Source organism: Myotis brandtii, unplaced genomic scaffold (assembly GCF_000412655.1).
Source record: "Myotis brandtii unplaced genomic scaffold, ASM41265v1 scaffold49, whole genome shotgun sequence".
Taxonomy (NCBI): Eukaryota; Metazoa; Chordata; class Mammalia; order Chiroptera; family Vespertilionidae; genus Myotis; species Myotis brandtii.
The window spans coordinates 7,313,805-7,334,980 of record NW_005368707.1 but is presented as its reverse complement, the minus strand read 5'-3'; the positions used below and the strand labels follow the sequence as shown (position 1 = coordinate 7,334,980).

The window sequence follows — 21,176 nt, the reverse complement described above, 5'->3', positions numbered from 1 at the left end:
ATCTGGGATTTATTTAGCTTCTATAATTGAAACTTTGTTGCCTTTTGCGGAGGCCACAGCCAGCCAGGGCAGGCGGGAATCTTGGCTTCCTCCATCGCCGGGGCAACCAAGCCTCCTGCTTGCTCCAGCTCCGTGGCTGCCAGCCGCCATCTTGGTTGGGTTAATTTGCATATAGTCACTCTGATTGGCTGGTGGGTGTGGCTTTGGCATAGCAAAAGTATGGTCAATTAGCATCTTTGTCTTTTATTAGTGTAGATAATTGTAGATTCACATGTAGTTGTAAGAAATAGTACAAGATCCTGTATACCTGAAAACTGTGGGATGATATCACAACCAGGAGTTGACATGGGTAATTCATTGATTTAATTCAGGTTCTCCCAGTTTGACTTGGACTGATTTGAGTGTGTTTGTGTGTGTGCTATGCAGTTTTATCCTGTGTGTATCCATCACAATAGTCAAGATACGAACCTCTTTCATCACCCAAGGATGCCTCCCTCTGCTGCCCTTTTATAACCACACCCACCTCCCTCTTGTCCCTAATCCTAGGCAACTTGCACTAAACTTTTTTCCACTTTTTAAATTTCATTATTTCAAAATTGATAATCTTTTGTTCTACAGTTGTTTCATGTGGATTAATTTACTTTCTTCTGCATGTGTGTGTGTGCTTTTATGCATGCATGTATACTCCTCAAAGTACTCAGAACAGTGCTAGACATTCAATGTTTCATATGTACTGACTAAATAAAGTTTATTAGAGCATAATACGTTTTTAAAATGCACTTATATTTTAGGTGTTTTTTTTCCTCTCTCAGTCCTACTCAATGCCCTTTGTTAATGGACACTTACTATTTACAAATATTTAATTTTTGGACAATATACTGCTAAACTAAAATGTTTTTAAAACAGGGAAGATGATTGACATTACATTAAAATTTGATACAGAAATATGGAAGTATATGTAATACTTAAAATACACAATTTCATGGTTTAGTATAATAGTGGCAGGCTTTCTCTTCCCAAAAGTGTACAATTAGAATATATTTAGGGGATGTAATCAATCCAAACAGGCTAAATGATCACCAAAGTATAAGTGACTTAGATATGACATTTAATTTTTAATTATATTTTAAATTTAGAAAAAGAGGGAGAGAGAGAAACATTGATTTGTTGTTCCACTTATTTACGCATTCATTGGTTGATTCTTGTATGTGCCCTGACCAAGGATGGAACCTGCAACCTTGCCTATGGAAACAACACTAACCAACTGAGCTACCCAGCCAGGGCTATTTGACATTTTAAACAGCCACCTATTTTCACTTATGAAGGAATGGAATACAAAAGGAACATAGCAATGTCTTAAAGTTATCTGCACTTTAATAATATCTGGATGGAATACTAAGATTTTTCTTTTCCTATAAAAATGCTCTTTAATGAGCCAGTATATGTGTGCATCAATTATATATTCTGATCAAGTTTTTTTTTTCAGTCATGTGACTTCATATTGGTAGCCTAAGACATGACTGCATTTTATTCCTGACTTGGACATAATTTTTGCATACTTCGAAATATGGAAGTATATGTAATACTTAAAATACACAATTTCATGGTTTAGTATAATAGTGGCAGGCTTTCTCTTCCCAAAAGTGTACAATGTAGAATATATTAGGGGATGTAATCAATCCAAACAGGCTAAATGATCACCAAAGTATAAGTGACTTAGATATGACATTTAATTTTTAATTATATTTTAAATTTAGAAAAAGAGGGAGAGAGAGAAACATTGATTTGTTGTTCCACTTATTTATGCATTCATTGGTTGATTCTTGTATGTGCCCTGACCAAGGATGGAACCTGCAACCTTGCCTATGGAAACAACACTAACCAACTGAGCTACCCAGCCAGGGCTATTTGACATTTTAAACAGCCACCTATTTTCACTTATGAAGGAATGGAATACAAAAGGAACATAGCAATGTCTTAAAGTTATCTGCACTTTAATAATATCTGGATGGAATACTAAGATTTTTCTTTTCCTGAGAAATTTATTTTAACATATTTCATGTTATCTAGATTCAATGTAAGCACTTTTTTAGTTATTTTTAATTGAGACACAAAATGATTATTCCAGTATATGTATTCTTTTAATTTAAAAAATGACCTGTAAGCTTTGTTAAGAAAATTTTTCTTAATAGTCAATTAAGTTAAACATTTAAATTGTTTATTCTTTTATTGTTGTTTTCTCACTTTTATAATAATCTATTTAAATAAATACGTATCATGTATTCAAAATTATGTGAAAACCATTTCCATAAGCGTATCATGATAAGTCAGTAGTTCCCTTGTGAAGGATTTTTTAATTCATTCACTGTGAAAGGAATTTTAAGGTGAAAATCATCACTGGAGTTTTATTTTATTTTAAATCTCTGCTCTTTTTCATTGTGTTTTGGATGTGCTCATGAGAGAATTTGCCTTATTAAATATGTCAAAAGTAATTACTAAAGCAAATAAAGTTTTGCAAGATACATTCTTCACAGTATTTGGACAAAAATAATTTTATTTCAAACTTGTTTCTAGGAAGAACTATGTACAATGTGTCCATAACCTAGAGGTTTTTTTTCTCATTGAGATTTTATTCCTTCTAAATAAAAGGAGCATACATGAAAACATTCAAAAGTTTAATGTTTGTTATGAAGTCTCTTTATGCATGTGCAAACCCTGACTGCCTTCTCTCCAGGCTTTTTGAGGACAAGTGAAGTGAAATACAGTGAAGGGGGAGGCACATTATATTTATTGGTTGATTGATGGCTCAGTGGTTGAGCAATGACCTATGAACCAGGATGTCACGGTTTGATTCCTGGGTAGAGCACATACCTGGGTTACAGGCTCGATGCCCAGTGTGGGACGCGCAAGAGGCAGCCTATCAGTGATTCTCTCTCATCATTGATGTTTCTCTCTCTCTCTCTCTCTCTCTCTCTCTCTCTCTCTCTCTCTCTCTCTCTTCCTCTCCCTTCCTCTCTGAAATCAATAACAATATATATTTTTAAAAGATACATACTTTTTTATTCAACAAGTCTTTTTTAATTTTTAATTGATTTGAGAGTGTGTGAAAGAAACATTGATTTTGCTGTTCCACTATTCATGGTTGATTCTTGTATGTGTCCTGACCAGAGATTGAACCAGAAACTTTGTCGTATTGGTATGAAATTTCTGGGGGAAAAATTGTTCCTACTTTATTTTATTTCACAAAGTAGTTCCCTTTTACTTTTGCTACCATTAAACTCAGTGCTATGTTCAGAATTCAATTGCAGCAATTACCTCTAACCTATGTTTCTAATAGAATTGGTCCCTGTCTACACCACATGGCTCTTAATAATTATCTTTGTATACATGTATTTTAGAGTAAACTATCTAAAAAGAATTTAGAGTAGATGCAGTATGAATACAATAAAAATTACTTTCATCTGAAGATACATTTTTGAACTGACTGCCTTCCAAAATTGTCCTCTTCAATTATTACTCATGAACTCTCCCTCTCCCTCTCCCTCTCCCTCTCCCTCCCTCTCTGAAATCAATAAAAATATATATTTTTTAAAGACACATACTTTTTTATTCAACAAGTCTTTTTTTAAAAAATTTTAATTGATGAGAGAGAGAGAGAGAGAGAGAGAGAGAGAGAGAGAGAGAGGAAGAAACATTGATTTTGCTGTTCCACTTATTTATGCATTCATGGTTGTTGATTCTTGTATGTGCCCTGACCAGGGATTGAACCCACAACTTTGTCGTATTGGGACAACATTCTAACCATCTGAGCTACCTGGCCAGGGCTCAATCAATCTTTATTAACTATTATATGTCAATCTAGTTCTTGGTATGAAATTTCTGGGGGGGGAATTGTTCTTACTTTCTTTTATTTCACAAAGTAGTTCCCTTTTACTTTTGCTACCATTAAACTCAGTGCTATGTTCAGAATTCAATTGCAGCAATTACCTCTAACCTATGTTTCTAATAGAATTGGTCCCTGTCTACACCACATGGCTCTTAATAATTATCTTTGTATACATGTATTTTAGAGTAAACTATCTAAAAAGAATTTAGAGTAGATGCAGTATGAATACAATAAAAATTACTTTCATCTGAAGATACATTTTTGAACTGATTGCCTTCCAAAATTGTCCTCTTCAATTATTAGTCATGAAACCTCTTGGAGCAGACAGACCTTTTAGAACTATATACTATTTATTCTCTACATATTAATTTCACAGTTTGGTCATTCATCATTCAATAAATACTTATTGAGGTCTAGGTGCCAGACGAATGCTTGGATGCTGATCATGTAGAAACAGAAAGCCGTTGAGGATCTTATTTGCTAGTGGAGAGATAAAGAGAAATAAAACAACCATCTCATAAGTGTCTAGCGATAGACAGACAAAGCACATATGGAGGGCACTCTAACCAAGCTTTGGGAGTGAAGGGGCTCTCTATAGGAGACTTCTAGGAGGGATTCCCAGGAGTTAACTAGACCAAGAAGGGGAGGGGAAACTGCATTCAGGTGGAGGGAAATTATGTGCAAGGAAGAGGCAAGAGAAAACGTAGTGTGTACTTGATGGAAAAGGCAAATGTTCAGGTATGGCTGGAGCATCTTGGGGTAATAGAGCAAGGGAGAGAAAAGTCAGTGGCTAGAGAGGAAAGCAGGCCTAATTATGAAGGACCTCATCTGAAGTTTGGATTTAATCCTGAAATTGATAGGAAGCCATTGAAGAGTTTTAATTAGAGGAACATTGGGATCTATTTTGTGTTTTAGAAAGATGATTTTCACAGTCGTGTGGAGAACAGATGGAGGGGATTAAAACGGGATCAGGGAGACCAGGTATCCATTTTTGCTGTACCAGTCTGGCTGGATAAGAGATATGCAGGACTTGTGACTTAGCAGAAGGGAGCAGGGGCAGGTAAGAAGAGAGAGGAGTTGAAGATGACTCCAAGGCTTCTGGCTGCTTAGGTTAGCGCCATTCGTTGAAGAGAAAGAGGATACAGAAGGCGGAGGAAATGGTGATTTCCCTATAACAGCATTGAGGTTGTGGTGTGTCTGGGATATCTATGTGCCAGTGACCATGGTGAGCAATTTGGGTATATAGGCCTCTGGAGCCCAGGAAAGTGATCTTAGCTTAGATGTGTAGAACTTACATGCTCATTAAAGGTTTAGATGTGTAGAACTTACATGCTCATTTGAAAATATAGTCAAAGCTCATTTTTATATTTCTTTATGTAATTGTAAACATGCAAGTTCCAATCATTTAATCTAAAGTACATGTAAATTGAACCTGCCATACTTGTATACTCTACATGCTCACTCAGTTCAAATCCCACATATACAGATGGTGATGGCTGTGACCTAGTCCAGAGTCAGACAGTTGCATCAGTTTAATACAGTGAGCATGGAAGACAGCCGCAGTGATGTTAATGGTAGAATAATATCACTTCAGCAGATTATACTCTGTGGTATGCATTCTGAACCTGGCTATAGGCCAGTTTCATTACTAAAGGGTAAACGCTGTATAATTGTGTGTTAAATAAGTAAGTGAACGCATGCTGTGCTTCCTTGCCCTCTTAGGAGAGTTGCTAGCTTGTTCAGAGAGTCAGTGGTCTCAGTTTCATCTTCCTGTCACCTCTCGCCACTCGAAAATGATGTATCAGGTGTGGTAGCCCTTCTCTCAAAACAACTGAGTTAACAGTGAATCGCCAAACAAAATTGAGAAGATGCTAACTATAGTATTAACTACAAGGAGAATAATTGTAAAAGGAGAAAATAGATTATTTTTGTCATAATTTTAAAAAACTATACGTGTGTTTTGTGATTCATTCTGACCCTTTAAATAAATTATAAGACTTTGTGTTATAAGGGATATAACATCTAAAATCATAATTGACTTGATAGCTATGACAGTGTAAAAGTATTTCACAGAAAACAAAACAGACATGTGATACCAAAATTTATGATTTTTAATCAAATACAGGAATAGTGGCCAGAGGTATATAATCATAGAGGCTGGGAGAAACCAAATCAGGTCCTGAAAATTCTTACTCTAAAAAATACAAGGGAGGACACTTAAGTATTTTCTAGTAAAAAATGACCAGTGAAGGAAAATGTGTTGTAAAATTCATTAGTGTCATGACACTTGCTTCAGTAAAAGTATAATCATATAAATGCAATATCTCATTATAGAAATAAAGATTTTAAATCTGCTAAAGTTGATAAGTGTAGTTGGAGTTACTCTGTGATAGAACAGGTAGTGCTTACAGTAGTAAAATCAAAGTGAGTGGTGGTTTTTAGAGCCAAGACTACAAGTTTTTCAATAGGAGCTAGTTGTATATCCAGAACTATGCTAGGTAATTTGAGAAACAGAAAAGTATAAAACAAGCTTGGCTCTAGAGATGCTTATTATTTTACTATGGAGATAAGACATTTACTCACATAAAACTAGAGAACCACATAAGATGCCACATCAAGGATGGCTGCTGTGCTTTGCGTGACTTTGGGTGTACCATTTATATCATGATCAATGTGAGTGGCATCCCCTGGATTTGTGCAGTACACAGCCATACATGGTGGACCTGGGAATTTTTCAGTCTTCATTTTTATTTATTTCACTGAAAGTAAGTAGTGTAAACAATAAAGCTCTCCATGGCTTCCCATTTCACTTAGAGTAACATCACAAGCCCAGCTGGTGTGGCTCTATGGTTGAGCATTCACCCAGGAACCAAGAGGTCACCAGTTTGATTCCCAGTCAGGGCACACGCCCATGCTGCTGGCTCAATCCCCAGTATGGGGCATGCAGGAGGCAGTCGAAGTTTTATCTTTCTATACTTCTCCCTTCCTCTCTCTCTAAAAATCAATAAAAACATATTTTTTAAAAAGACTAATGTAACAAAATCTTAACTTGACCTATAGCCAAATTTGATCTGGCCCAACCAAGCTCTCCAGCTTTATCTCTTGCCCCATCACCCTCCCACTTGACATTTCAGACTGGTCTGAATTTCTCATGGCGTCTTCAACAGTCTGCCACAATCCTGCATCCTGTCCAAGCCAGAAACCTGGAAGTATCACCGATTCCTCCATCTTCTTTACACTAATCAGTTTCTCTCCTAAATACCTCCTTAGGCCATTCACTTTTCTCTTTCCCTTTTGCCATTGCTGTTCTCCAGGCTATCTGCACATCCGGTGTAGGTTCCTACAGCAGCTTCCTCAGTGGTCTTCCTGCCCCCAATCTTGTCTATTTTCCCCTTTCTTCCCAGTGTAATCAGAGTGATCCTTCTTTACAAAGTACAAGTTTGATCCTATCACTGCACTGACACTAATGTTCAGATACAATTCAAAATACTTAAAATAGTTGATTGGACCCTTCAGGATTTTGGTTTCTGTTAATTAGCCTTCTTTCTCCAACATTCTCTCTCCCCTCTTGTACTGTGGTCATACTGCATTCTCAGTTTTGTCAGTATATCAAACTGTTTTTGGTTTTGAGCTTCATTTATATAGTTCCTTCTGGTTGGAATACTCTCCAATACATTTACCTCACTAATTCTTCCAATTCTTTAGTAGGCAATCTGCCCCAAAAAGCCTTCAGATCTCAACTTAGATGCCACTGCTCCTGGGTTGCCTTTTCTGTGTTCTTCAAAGCCTGGGCTAGATGCTCTACCATGTTTGCAGAGCGCACTCTACTTATTTCGTTGCATATATCATAATGTGTTGCATTTGTTTATCTCTCAAAGCCCCTTTACAAGTTCTTTGAGGTTAAAGACAATTGTGTTTTCAATACCTTGTCTATTCTTAATAGGTATTTCTTTTATTTTAATTACAATTTACATTCAACATTATTCTATACTAGAGGCCTGATGCACGAAATTCGTGCAAGGGGCTCAGTCCTCCCAGCCGCGGCGGCTTGTCTTGGCCCTTGCAGCCCCAGCTTCGTCTGGAAGATTGTCTGGAAGATCATCCAGAAGGACGTCCAGAAGGTCGTTTGGCTGTCCAATCTAATTAGCATATTATGCTTTTATTTTTATAGATTAGTTTCAGATGTACAGCATAGTGATTAGAAAATCATGTACTTTACAGATTGGTTCCCCCAATATTTCAAGTACCTACCCAGCTCCGTAAATAGTTATTACAATATTATTGACTATCTTCCCTAATTTACATCTCTGTGACTATTCTATAACTACCAATTTGTACTTCTTAATTCCTTCACCTTTTTCACCCATCCACCCCAACCTCCCTTTCTTCTGTCAACTGACACTCTCTTCTCTATTTCTATTTTGTTTGTTTATTTTGTTCTTTAGATTCCATATATAAGTGAAATCATATGGTATTTGTCTTTCTCTAGCTGATTTATTTCACTTAGCACAATACCTTCTAGGTCTATTCATGCTGTCACAAAAGGTAAGATGTCATTCTTTTTTATGGCTGAGTAGTATTCCATTGTGTATTATGTACCACAGCTTTTTTTTTTTTTAATCCTCACCCAAGGGCATGCTTAGAGAAAGGAAGGGAGAGAGAGAGATGGAGAGAGAGATAAACATTGATGTGAGAGAAACATCGATCTGTTGCCTTCTGTACATGCCCTGACCAGGGATGGAGCCCACAAGCCAGGCATGTGCCCTGATCAAGTATCAAACGGACAACCTTTCAATGTAGGAGATGATGCCCAACCAACTGAGCCATACCGCCAGGGCCCAAAATTCCACTTTAAGGTATACGGGTACACTAAAGGAATTGAAACCTGGGACTCAGATGGATACGTGTACACCAATGCTATAGAAGCATTATTTACAATAACCTAAAGGTGGAAACAACTTAAATGTCCATCAACAGATGAGTGGACAAACAATATGTTGTTTATACATACAATAGAATATTATTCATCTTACAAAGGTAATGAGATTCTGATACATGCTACAATAGATGAAGCTTGAAAACATGCTAAGTATGAAATAAGCCAGGAAACAAAAGGACAAACAGTATATGATTCCATTTATATGAGATATCTACAGTAGAAAAATTCTAAGAGATGGAAAGTAGAATAGAGATTACCAGGGACTGGGGGTATGGAGAAATGGGGAGTTGGTGTTTAATTTGTATAGAGTATCTGTTAGCAATGATGAGAAAATTCTGGAAATGATAGTGGGTGATGGTTACACAACATAGTGACTCTACTTAATGCCACTGAATTGTACATCTAAAAATGGTTAAAATAATAAATTTTGTTATGTATATTTTACCACAATAAAAATAAATAAAATTGAAAAACAAAAAGATAAGAAGCAACTAGAAATCTTTACTATGACTTAAATGGCCCGAAGGCCGTTTATAGACACTTGTTTTTAAATAAACAAAGTGGAGATGTTAAATATCTTTATAAACAGAAGATTGAGGTTATACGTATATAAATTATATGTAATATGAGAATGAATGGGTAATTTTTTTGTCTTTGGAAATGTTTGACATTTCCTTCCTAATTTATATATGTAGTAGGCATGCACAATCAAAGTAATTAGGCCTGTGTTGCACTGAAGGGAATTAAAGGAAAGCTGTGATTATTTTGAGGCTATTTTATAATCTCAACTTGATTATTAGTCTCTTGAGAGTAGAAGCTGCCTTAACTCGTGTGTAGTTCTATTCCTTGCCACTTGGTAAACCCTGATCTGTTTTTTGAGTAAATGATTGTGGGCAGGATCAGCAAGGTTGTTTCTGTTTGGGGCATAACTGGATTGCAATGTAGGTATTAGCAGCAATGTCTCCAGCATGGCACTAGAACAAGAAAAACAGAAAAGGAGCTCAAAGCTATAAAGTTGGGGGAGGGGGAGGATTGTAAAGATTTATCCTATAAGTTAAATTTCAAAAATAGTTTCACACTGTTTTATCAGTTTAGTATAGAGTATACTAAATTGCTTTATTATAAATATTAGAGTATAATATATGAATTATTGTTAATATTAGGTATTAGATAGATCATGTTGGCTCCTTCAGTGTAGACTCCCAATGAGGTCATTAGCTGCTCCCTAGAGACCTTGTGTATCAGATATTATAGCAACTATTCAGACTGCTGTAATTGATGGACTCTAAATTTTCATGCATTCACTCACCAAGGATCAATTACTATGGATTCCTAATGGACAAGCAGGTAAGGAAAAATTTATTTGTATGTCATATTTACTTCTTTTCCTCTCTCCTCTCCTCCCCTTCTCTCAAACTTCCTCCCCTCCCACCCCCACCTCTACCCCTGTCTCTTGCATCATTATCTGTATTTTTAGGACAAAACTATAATTATAACAAAGTCTCCATGCTTAATCTGTGTAAGAGATAAAATAAAAAACCAGGTCCCTGGAGGCTAATGATTATAAAGCACTAAGGAAAATTTAAGGATTAGAAATTTGGGGCAGTATTTTGTTTAATAAGAATGATCTTATTTAAACAAAGACATTTATTCATTTTTATTGAATTTATTTGGGTGACATTGGTTAATAAAATTATATAGGTTTCAAGTGTACAATTCTATAATACATTATCTGTATATTGTATTGTATGTTCACCACCCAAAGTCTAATCTCCTTCCATCACCATTTATCCCCCGTTTACACACTTCTACCTGCCCCATCCCCCAAAATAAAGATATTTTAAATGGAAGCTTTAGCTATTACTTTTATAGGTTCAGAGATTTAAAATTTTTCAAAATCCTTATTGTGCTACTGTCTGGACTAAGGAATATAGGGAAAGTGTGATAAAGCAGAAGTTTCCATGCAGAAGCCTAACCTGGATATTGAATACAGGAATAGAAGGAAAGGAATTGTGTGTTATTTTATTGACATTTTCCCTGGGCTAAATGCTGTGGAAAAAATGGAGGAGAAAATATATAAAGTAAAAAGTTCCTTTGATTATATGGGCAAGTGAAATACCTTTGGGGAGGTAAAACATTTTACTGCTAAAATTGCAAACAGAGATTTTCCAGAATTGGAGACTTTTGGAAATTAGCTAAATATTATAATAAACACATAATCAAGTTAAGTACTATAAACCTGGGTAGATGAATTTATCAAATTTTTAACATAAAAGTTCAAAGTTCTTAAGAATTTAATTTAAACTATCTAGGTTGGATTGATTTTCTGATTATATTTCAAAAGACAATAAGTGACTTCCTCCACATAAATTTATCAAGTGAGAAAAAAAGGAAATAACAGATTCAGGGGAAAAAAATAACATGAACCACAATTATGATTCTTTTATTTTTTTAATTGTGGTTCTTTTCATTGTTTTCTAAGAATACTTATACTTTGTATTTTTTTGCCTTATTAATGTATTTAGTATGAAACTTTAAATATATGCTAACACATTTAGCTTTTGTTTTTTAAATGGTACATATTTATTATCAACAATGTCAAGTTATATTCAACAAAGTGGGCAAAGGACTTAAGAGACATTTCAACAAAGGTGATGTAAACAAGCACCTGAAAAGACATTCACCATCATTAGTGCCGGGGAAATGTAAGTCAAAACCACAGTGACACACCACTTCACACCTATTGGATGCCTGTTAAGTTCAAACAACAGGGAAAAGAAGTGGTGGTGAGGATGCGGAGAAATCGGAACCTTTGCACTTTGCTGGTGGGAATGTGAAATGGTGCAGCTTCTGTAGAAAACAGTTTAACAGCTTCCAGATGGTGGTGATGATTACACATCATTGGAAATGTACTTAGTACCACTGAATTGTACACTAAAATTGGCTTAAGTGGCGATTTTTATGTTATGTGTATTTTACCACAATTAAGGAAAAAATGAAGGAATAGAGCAAAATACAAAGAAGAGATTGACAAATTGTTTTAAACCCAACTTTCTAGGAAGAACCCATATGAACACTTGGTAATAATTCTAATACCTTTTTCTGTGCTTTAAGCTTTTTGTTGAGAGATATTTCAGAAATTATCTCTAAGAAAAAAGTATAGATAATAATGTAAGTAACACTTGTGAGCATAGGCATGTTGAATTGTTTAACAGGAGCTATGACCTAGGCATGAGCAGGAGTGCTTTGTGCCTGCAAACTTAACCCGCCTGTGCAGGTTTTAGACTTGCAACCGTGGCCTTGGATAAGATGGTCTAACCAAGCAACTTAGGCATTAAATGCTCACTAAATGAAGTGGGAGACTATGAAAGCCACAGGTCACATCATTAAATGTCTCTGAAATAAGCACCATTACTCTCTGTTTATGTTATTTGGTAATACTATTTATCTTACTTTAGTCTAATCTTAAATGTTATTGTACCAGTAAATGTTTTCCTTTTATTCTATTTCAAATGTTTCTGGATGTAACATTAAAAAAGAATATTGGTGTCCCGGCAGGTGTGTCTCAGTGCTTGAGCATTGACCTATGAACCAGGAGATCACGGTCCTACTCCGGGTTGCAGGCTCAATCCCCAGTGGGGCATGCAGGAGGCAACCAATCTATGATTCTCTCTTATCATTGATATTTCTATCTTTCTCTCCCTCTGCCTTCCTCTCTGAAATCAATAAAAATATTTTTAAAGAATACTGGTAACATATGCTTTTATAGATCACTGGAATATGTTTTTATGGAAAAGATGCAATAACATCAGTTGAATAACCTGCTGTAAATTACATAAAGTTTAGAAAGTCAAGGGGCGCTTTGTTCCAGTTTGAACTCCATCTTTACCTTTCTCATAACTTTAGACTAACACACCATCATAAAGCACAAATAGCCGTTGACTATTTTACGTATTTTTTAGTAAGGCAAAGTTAATATAAAGAGTTGTAATATCCAATGAAAAGACCAAAATGCAATTATTATTTGTCTCCCTTCCCCTACCTCGTCAATTTGAACACATATTATTTGTTTAGCAATTATAAATAAAGAAACCTTGCTCCACCACTTATTAGTTGTGTGACAATTTTTTAAACCTTTCTCAGCCTAAGTGTCCTCATCTGTAAAATAGACATAGTAATAAGGCCTACATCCTAGGTTTGTTATGAGAGGTCAGTGAATTAATATGGAAAACAACTCTTTAGAACAATGCATGCATACAAGTGCTCCATACATATAAGCTACTTTTATTATTATTATGAGGGTGATACGCCTTCTCTGTATTCAATCCTAAAATGAATATTGTGAGACCTGATAATACGATATACTTTCTTATATTAAGGATTTTATTTTTTGGAGATAATGTCAGAAATATGATTCATGAATGTGAGGTCCTAGCCTAATGGCCCTCCTGCTCCCCTGGCCCTGAGGTAGACCCTGATAAAATTTCTGTAATAAACTCTAAGTTCATTTGGAACCTGAGTGGGGGGAAAAAAGACACTACACAAATGAAAGACTTCATTGAGAGGAAATAATCTGAACTGAGCCCTGAAAGATAGGATTTGTAAAGATGAGGGGAAGGGATGTAAGGCGGATGGCGAATCAGCCTATGCTATGTGCTTCACAACCTTTCTTTTCCTTCCTCATGACAGCCTGTCAGGCCAGGTCACAGCTAGTATTTACCAATCAGGTATTTAAAATCCTCTCTAGCCCACAGTCATTCTTATTTCCACACTATGCTGCTGCTTTGACAATTAAAGGTTATATTCTGTGTCTTGGCCAATTATATGCTTTTAAACATCCCGTTAGTTTTTAGTGGCTAATTGTTTTTGCTTTTTCCCCCTTAGTTTTCATATTTGCAAATACGAAATTGCAAATTGTATGTTTGCTTTTTAATTTAAGTTTTGCTGATTGGTGTTCTTTCATCATTTCACGCAGGTGTAATGTCTTTGCTGAGGCCTCTTCTTCTGGACGTGGTCCCAACAATTCAGCAGACTGCTGCTCTGGCTCTCGGGAGGCTGGCTAATTATAATGACGACCTAGCGGAAGCAGTTGTCAAGGGCGACATTCTCCCACAGCTTGTTTATTCATTGGCAGAACAGAATGTAAGAATTTTTTAAAAACAAGCTATGTTTTTTACTTTAAAAATTTGATATTTTGGGTACATCTGCAAGCTTGTAGGCATTAGAATTATTAAGATGTTAATGCACATTACATTCAATTATTTGAACTGAACATAATATCGTTAGAGCATTCTACTTGAGGTTTTTTACCATAATTGTTAATATAAAGAGAAAGAGATTTTAAAACTTAATGGAATTATACATCAAGCAGTATTTCTGTGTGTGGGAGTGTTAAAGTTATAGGATCAGTCTTAGGTATATAAAGCCTTAGGCAAACAAAAAGTTGTTTACAGAAATCTTTATATACAAGTGAAATTTGGTTAATGGCAGCTGTCGGAAATTGCTTTAAAGCGAGGGGAGATAAGCATCCAAAAAGAAGGAGAATGTATTTAATGGAAGGTTTGATAAAGCTTCTTACCAAGTATGCAAGCATGACAGGCCTTTTAAGGCTCTGTAGTTAGTAGTGACTATTAAAACCCAAGGAATTGTCTATGAATTTGAAAATTCCACAACATAAAAAGTTAAAATAGCTTAAGGTAATGTATCACCATTATTTTTACACAATTATAAAACAATCTGTAGAAAGCTACTTTAAAACTCTAGTCTAATTTTTATAATAAATTAGTAACTATTTGGTTACTGACATAAAATTAGACTTTACAACAAATACTTAAATACCTACATATGTTACATTTAAGAAACTAAAGAAAAACATGAAATTAAAGCATCATTACTAAGTAGCATATTTCTTTTTTTGTTTTGTTTTGTTAATCCTTACCCGAGAATATTTTTTCCATTGATTCTCAGTGGAAGGGAGGGACGAGTGGGAGAGAGAGGGAGGGAGGAGTGGGAGAGGGAGAGAGAAAGGAGGGAGAGACTAACATCAATGTGAGAAAGAGACATCAATTGGTTGCCTCCCACACGTACCCAGATCAGGACCGGAGATTGAACCTACATCCCAGGTACATGCCCCTGACCAGAATTGAGCCTGCTACTCTCCCCTGCTCCAGAGCTCTAACCACTTAGCACACCGGCCAGGGCTAGCAAATGGCTTATATCATTAATATATACCAGGTTTTGAGCTATAATATTAAAAATATACTTGGTATATTTTCTCTCTTACAAATTTTTTGCATCTTAATATTTTAGCCTAAGTAAATGGAATGCTTTCAAAACAGGTGCTATGACACCCAGTCACTTTTTAGTAGTCACTGTAAAGAAACAGAAACAGAATCTAAAATATGGGGTTAACTTGGTTTTGTTAAAAGGAAGAGTTAGGAGACCATTGCTGTGTCATTATGTGAACCATAAAACCTCAGTGAGTGTTACAGCTAAATACTTCCTAAGCATTTAATTTTCTTAGCTATATAAAGAAAATCAAGTTTCAGTTTTATTTCTTAACCTTATAAAGTTTATATGTAGAAAATATTGTAAATATGAAGCATTCACATAATATTGTCATTTGTATTTATCTTTTTTAAAAAGCATTTCTAAAAAGGGATAAATAACATATCCCATTGTTTGACTAGATTATTTTCCAGGAAAAGTTTTTTTTTTAAATATATATACAAATATTTTAGAGAGGGGGAACGGAGAACGCAAAAGAAACATCAATGTGACAGTGAAACATTGATTGGCTGCCTCGTGTACGCCCCCTACTGGGGACCAAGCCCACAACCGACTGGGAATCGAACAGCAACCTTTCGGTGCACCTGACAACACCCAACCAACTAAGCCATACTGGCCAGGGCTGCCAGAAAAGGTGTTAAAATGTCATGAATGTTTTGCCTTTAAAATTAGGACACCTGAAAGATGATTTGAGGTTATGAAAGGCCTACCAGCCTTAGAGACTCGGGGCAAGTAAAGGAAACGAATTTGCCAATTGACAGTTTAGTTTTACATGCTAACAACCCAAGAGTTCTCATGCGTCAAACAAATACCTTCAGTGTAATGCAGATACATTAAAATCTCAGTATTTTATGAATTTGTAGGAAATAAAATTTGCAGGAAGTAAAATATTTTATAAAATTATGTTTTAGAATAAAACATTTTAAATGTAATATGACTTACATTGTTTTTGTTTAGATACTGAACGGAAGCAATGGGGAACATCAAAAAGTTAAAATGATGCTGCAGGATGTTTTTCTTCAGTATTTAAGAGCTTTTGATCTTTATTATATTAATGTTATTATTACGTTGGTTTTGGTCTTTTTAAACTTTCATTATGTAAGTGCTCAATTCACTTTGCGCTTTATCCATTTCATCCTTGTAGCGTTTCTACAAGAAAGCGGCTGCCTTTGTGTTGCGAGCAGTTGCTAAGCACTCTCCTCAGCTAGCTCAGGCCATCGTTGATTGTGGAGCCCTGGATACACTGGTGATATGCTTGGAAGATTTTGACCCTGGAGTCAAAGAATCTGCAGCCTGGGCTCTTGGATATATTGCAAGACATAATGCAGGTAATGGGGCATATTTTAAAGTGGGGCTATTTAAGTATATATTTACTAGGTAAATCTGGTTTTGCTTAGTAAAGCATAAGTGAGGTTTTAATGATAATTCTATACATTATGGGAGATAAGCTTTGAATGATGCCCAAGTTATTGGGATTACAAATTCACACAAAAAATCAATACATTCCAGTCTTATCTTAGTTAGAAGACAGAAACAGAAAGGGGATGGGGTGGGAAATGGGACAAATGAGATATTCATTCTCGAAGACCTTGATAAATTGGTTCAGTTAAGAATTATTTTAGGTTGTCACCCCTCAGGGTACGTTGAGTCTTCACTCTTCCTCCTAACCCAGGGTATTCCAAATCAGTCAGGGCCATATCATATGAGTGAGTAATGTTGAAAAGATATGGACTTAACTTTCTAGAACATGATTGTATTCAGCCCACACTGGGCAGGAAGGAGGAGAAAGAGAAGGATCACCTTCTCTTATAAACTGACAGCTCCGTGCCTGGACCTCTCGTGTGAAGGCTGTGCTGACACACCTAAATAGTAAAAAATATGCAGGGACCAAATTGCTCCTACCACTTTATTTAATGTTGAAAAGATATGGACTTAACTTTCTAGAACATGATTGTATTCAGCCCACACTGGGCAGGAAGGAGGAGAAAGAGAAGGATCACCTTCTCTTATAAACTGACAGCTCCGTGCCTGGACCTCTCGTGTGAAGGCTGTGCTGACACACCTAAATAGTAAAAAATATGCAGGGACCAAATTGCTCCTACCACTTTATAGAAGTTGCTAAATAACATAAATAAATAACACAAGAATATGCAGTTTAACTAACATGTAAAAGTGATCACTTTGCTAGTTATCAAAAACTGCATATTAAAACATTGGTGCAAATGTCTTTTCCCACCTGTTATTACTTGGCGGGGAAAGAGGAAAGCAGAACTATAGGCAAGTGATTAAGAGCACTGTGGCATTAGGACCTGCGTTTGAGTCCAAGTTCTCTCACTTAGTTGCTATGTGACATTGGATATGGCTTTTAACTTTCTGAACCTTTATTTCCTCATGTGCTAAAAGAGAGTAACTACTTCAGAGTTATTCAAGATTTGTTGTGAGGATGAAAATACATGGTCAATGCTTCATAAATGAAAGATATTGGTATTAATATTGAAGGTTAGAGAGGACTTGATAATGTGTATGCCCTACAAATTGTGTCAACATGTGGAAAGTTGTTTGGTGAAACTAATCTAAGTCATAAAAGAGTTTATGGTTACTCTAAAAAGCCTGCTTTGGGAATTCATCCTAAGGAAAGAATTTCACAGAATGAAAAACTATATTCGCAAAATTGTAGATAGGGTGGCTGAGTTGGTTGGAGTGTCACCTCCTACACCAAAAGGTTGGGGTTCGATTCCTAGTCAGAGAGCATACCTACGGTTCGAATTCCATCCCCAGTTAGGGCACCTACAGAAGGCAACCGATCGATGTGTCTCTCTCAAATCAATAGAAACATATCCTCCAGTGAGGATTTAAAAAAAAGTGTTATTTTTATAGCTGTTATTCTTGGACACACAAATAAATCAATGTGTATATTCAAAAGATGTTTATTTCTGAGAAGTAAAATGGTTATGGTAAATTTATTCCTCATCTAAATATTAACATTTATATTTTTAGAGTATGTTTAGTTGTAGACTATGTTTTGAAAGTATTTTTATATGTACAATAAAAATGCACCTTTTTATTTTGTATAAAGTTTGTTTGTTTTTTAATCTTGGGATTTTTTTAGAGAGAGAGGAAGGGAAAGGGAGAAAGAGAAACATGATCCAACCGAGGACCCAACCTGAAACCTGGGCATGTGCCCTGACTGGAATTGAACTGGTGACCTTCCAGTACATGGGTAGATACTCACACTGGCCAGGGCTTTAAAAAATCTTTTTAAAATCCTATAAGATGAAGAGATTTTAAAAATCGACATTATTAGCACAAGATTCATGTTAATCTTTACTCATGTAAATAGTACAAAATACTGCCTAATTAGTGTGGTTGGTAAATTTTTGGTACTTCTATTTTTCTCTGTTATTGTAAACCATGCATAAGATGCTTGCCTACTAGAAGTGCAGAATTGTCAGAGCTTCAACAGCTGGCATCTGCTTACTCTCTTAAAAAACAAACAAACAAGCCATTTTAGCCTAATCTACCTCAAACGTGTTCATGTAAATGGAGGGCCATCTATTGACCTGTATTCTTTTCAGCTCCAGATTGGTCCACACGGTTTATGAAACAAATACAGATGTCTAGACAGTGAACTACCTCCCCTTTCTTTTCTTTGCTGTATCTGTCAGGGAGAAGAATGGCTTGCACAAGGGTCAGCCACCCATACTCACTTCCTTTTCTTGGACCCACAGAACTGTCACAAGCTGTGGTGGATGTGGAGCAGTTCCTCTGTTAGTACTTTGTATCCAGGAGCCAGAAATTGCTTTGAAAAGGATTGCTGCTTCAGACCTCAGTGATATTTCAAAGCATTCGCCAGAGTTAGCACAGACAGTAGTGGATGCAGGAGCTATTGCTCACTTAGCTCAGATGATTCTGAACCCGGATGCTAAATTGAAGGTATTTAAAAATAAGTTAAAAAACAGACTTCTGTTAATCTAAGAAAATGGAAAATGTGTACAGATTAATGTATTTTCAAAAATAATTGATAAATTATCATTGAAAACAGATATGACTATGTTATGTATTTGGTCTTTTCATATGTGAAAAATATGCTGTAAGGATTACATAATAAGACATGACTGGGGAAATCTGTGCAATGCTAAAAAGTAGAAGTAGCATCAGTATTAACATTAATCACTAAAATAAGGAATCACAAAATGATTGAATCTCAGAGTGGGAAGGCACCTAAAGGTTTTCTAGCTCACCACTATATTTGTTTATTATGAAAATTGTCATATATTTATGTTTATCTTTTTTATAGGTTCCTAAATCTAGTTTTCAGTTAATAGTCTCCAATTATACTTTTATATGCTAATAGTTAGTTATATCTTTAATATTTTAAAATTGTTAATGCTAACTAAGCAATAGAAAGTTCTTTGAAATATTATTGGCATCATGCCAAACATAAGATGTTCATTCTGCCTGCTTTTTTTAAATCATTTTTTTAACATATTTTATTGATTTTTTACAGGGAGGAAGAGAGAGGGATAGAGAGTTAGAAACATCGATGAGAGAGAAACATCGATCAGCTGCCTCCTGCACACCCCCCACTGGGAATGTGCCCGCAACCAAGGTACATGCCCTTGACCGGAATCGAACCTGGGACTTTTCAGTCTGCAGGCTGACGCTCTATCCACTGAGCCAAACCGGTCAGGGCTGCCTGATTTTTTTTTTGTACTTTATTATAGTTTAAGTATTACGTAATTAAGAAATAGTATTTATCCAGAGGTCATATTCTTGATCATCTGTGATAGAGATTTAAATAGACCACAGAAAACTATGACATTTAATGTGGAAATTAGGGAATTCAAGAAATTGAGTATTTAGGTTTAAGACTAGGATGTGAATGTCTCAAGACTCAGAAATCTTATGTTATGTTACATATGTAGTTTTTTTTTCTTTTTATAAAGGAATTTGTATTAAGCTGCTTAAATTATATCTGATCTCTGCAGTGGACTCTATGTAATGCTTTGTTTCATTTTGGTTTTTGCTCAATAGCGTCAGGTCCTTTCAGCTCTCAGTCAGATTGCAAAACATTCTGTGGATCTGGCCGAAATGGTGGTTGAAGCAGAGATTTTTCCAGTTGTACTTACCTGCCTGAAGGACAAAGATGAATATGTGAAGAAAAATGCTTCTACTTTAATTCGAGAGATTGCAAAACATACACCCGAGGTAAAAACAAACAAACAAAAACAAAAACAAAAAAGCCCAGGTGCTGCGCCACATGATTTGGGTTAGGGCAGGGCTTCTCATTGTGAGCACTGTGCACAGTTTGCACTAGATAATTCTTTGCTGTGGGGGACTGTCCTGTCCTTTCACTAAAATTTAAAGTCCTCATTCTTTATTTCACCTAACATCTTCACTTGCTTGAAATCTTGTATAATTGAAGTGTAATAATCAGCTAGTAAACACTGTTTGCAAAGGGGGATAATTAGGCTAAGATATTTCAAGTCTGACATTGTCATTCAGCATTCAATGAGAAATCTGCTTCATACTCACTAATTGTGATTGGGCTTTCAGTACTTAGCAAGTTAGGAACTAGCCCTAGACTTTTTAGTGTCTGGGTGAGAAATTTTGTCATCCATTAGAATAGGGATAAAAGTTGTGCCATCCATTCTTTATTTCACCTAACATCTTCACTTGCTTGAAATTTTTTATAATTGAAGTGTAATAATCAGCTAGTAACCACTGTTTGCAAAGGGGGATAATTAGGCTAACGTATTTCAAGTCTGACATTGTCATTCAGCATTCAGTGAGTAATCTGCTTCATACTCACTAATTGTGATTGGGGCTTTCAGTAGTTAGCAAGTTAGGAACTAGCCCTAGACTTATTAGTGTCTGGGTGAGAAATTTTGACATCCATTAGAATAGGGATAAAAGTTGTGCCATCAGTGCATGAAAATTGAAGCACAGCATAAACTCCACACAGTGACTATATTTGTACATTCAAAATTGGATTAATTATAGATCAATGGAACCGAACAGAGAACCCAGAAATTGACCCAAGCCACTATGCTCAATTAATAT

General features: G+C 35.7%; 1 protein-coding gene across 1 annotated transcript in view; it reads left to right on the top strand.

The window, feature by feature from the left end:
- Positions 1-21,176, top strand: part of LOC102245254 (sperm-associated antigen 6-like) — a 44,745-nt gene that overhangs the window by 3,433 nt on the left and 20,136 nt on the right. The window contains 5 exon segments of the mRNA XM_014548017.1: positions 13,801-13,967; positions 16,258-16,441; positions 18,842-18,862; positions 18,865-19,046; positions 20,148-20,321. Of these exon segments, the coding sequence (XP_014403503.1) occupies positions 13,801-13,967; positions 16,258-16,441; positions 18,842-18,862; positions 18,865-19,046; positions 20,148-20,321 (728 nt within the window).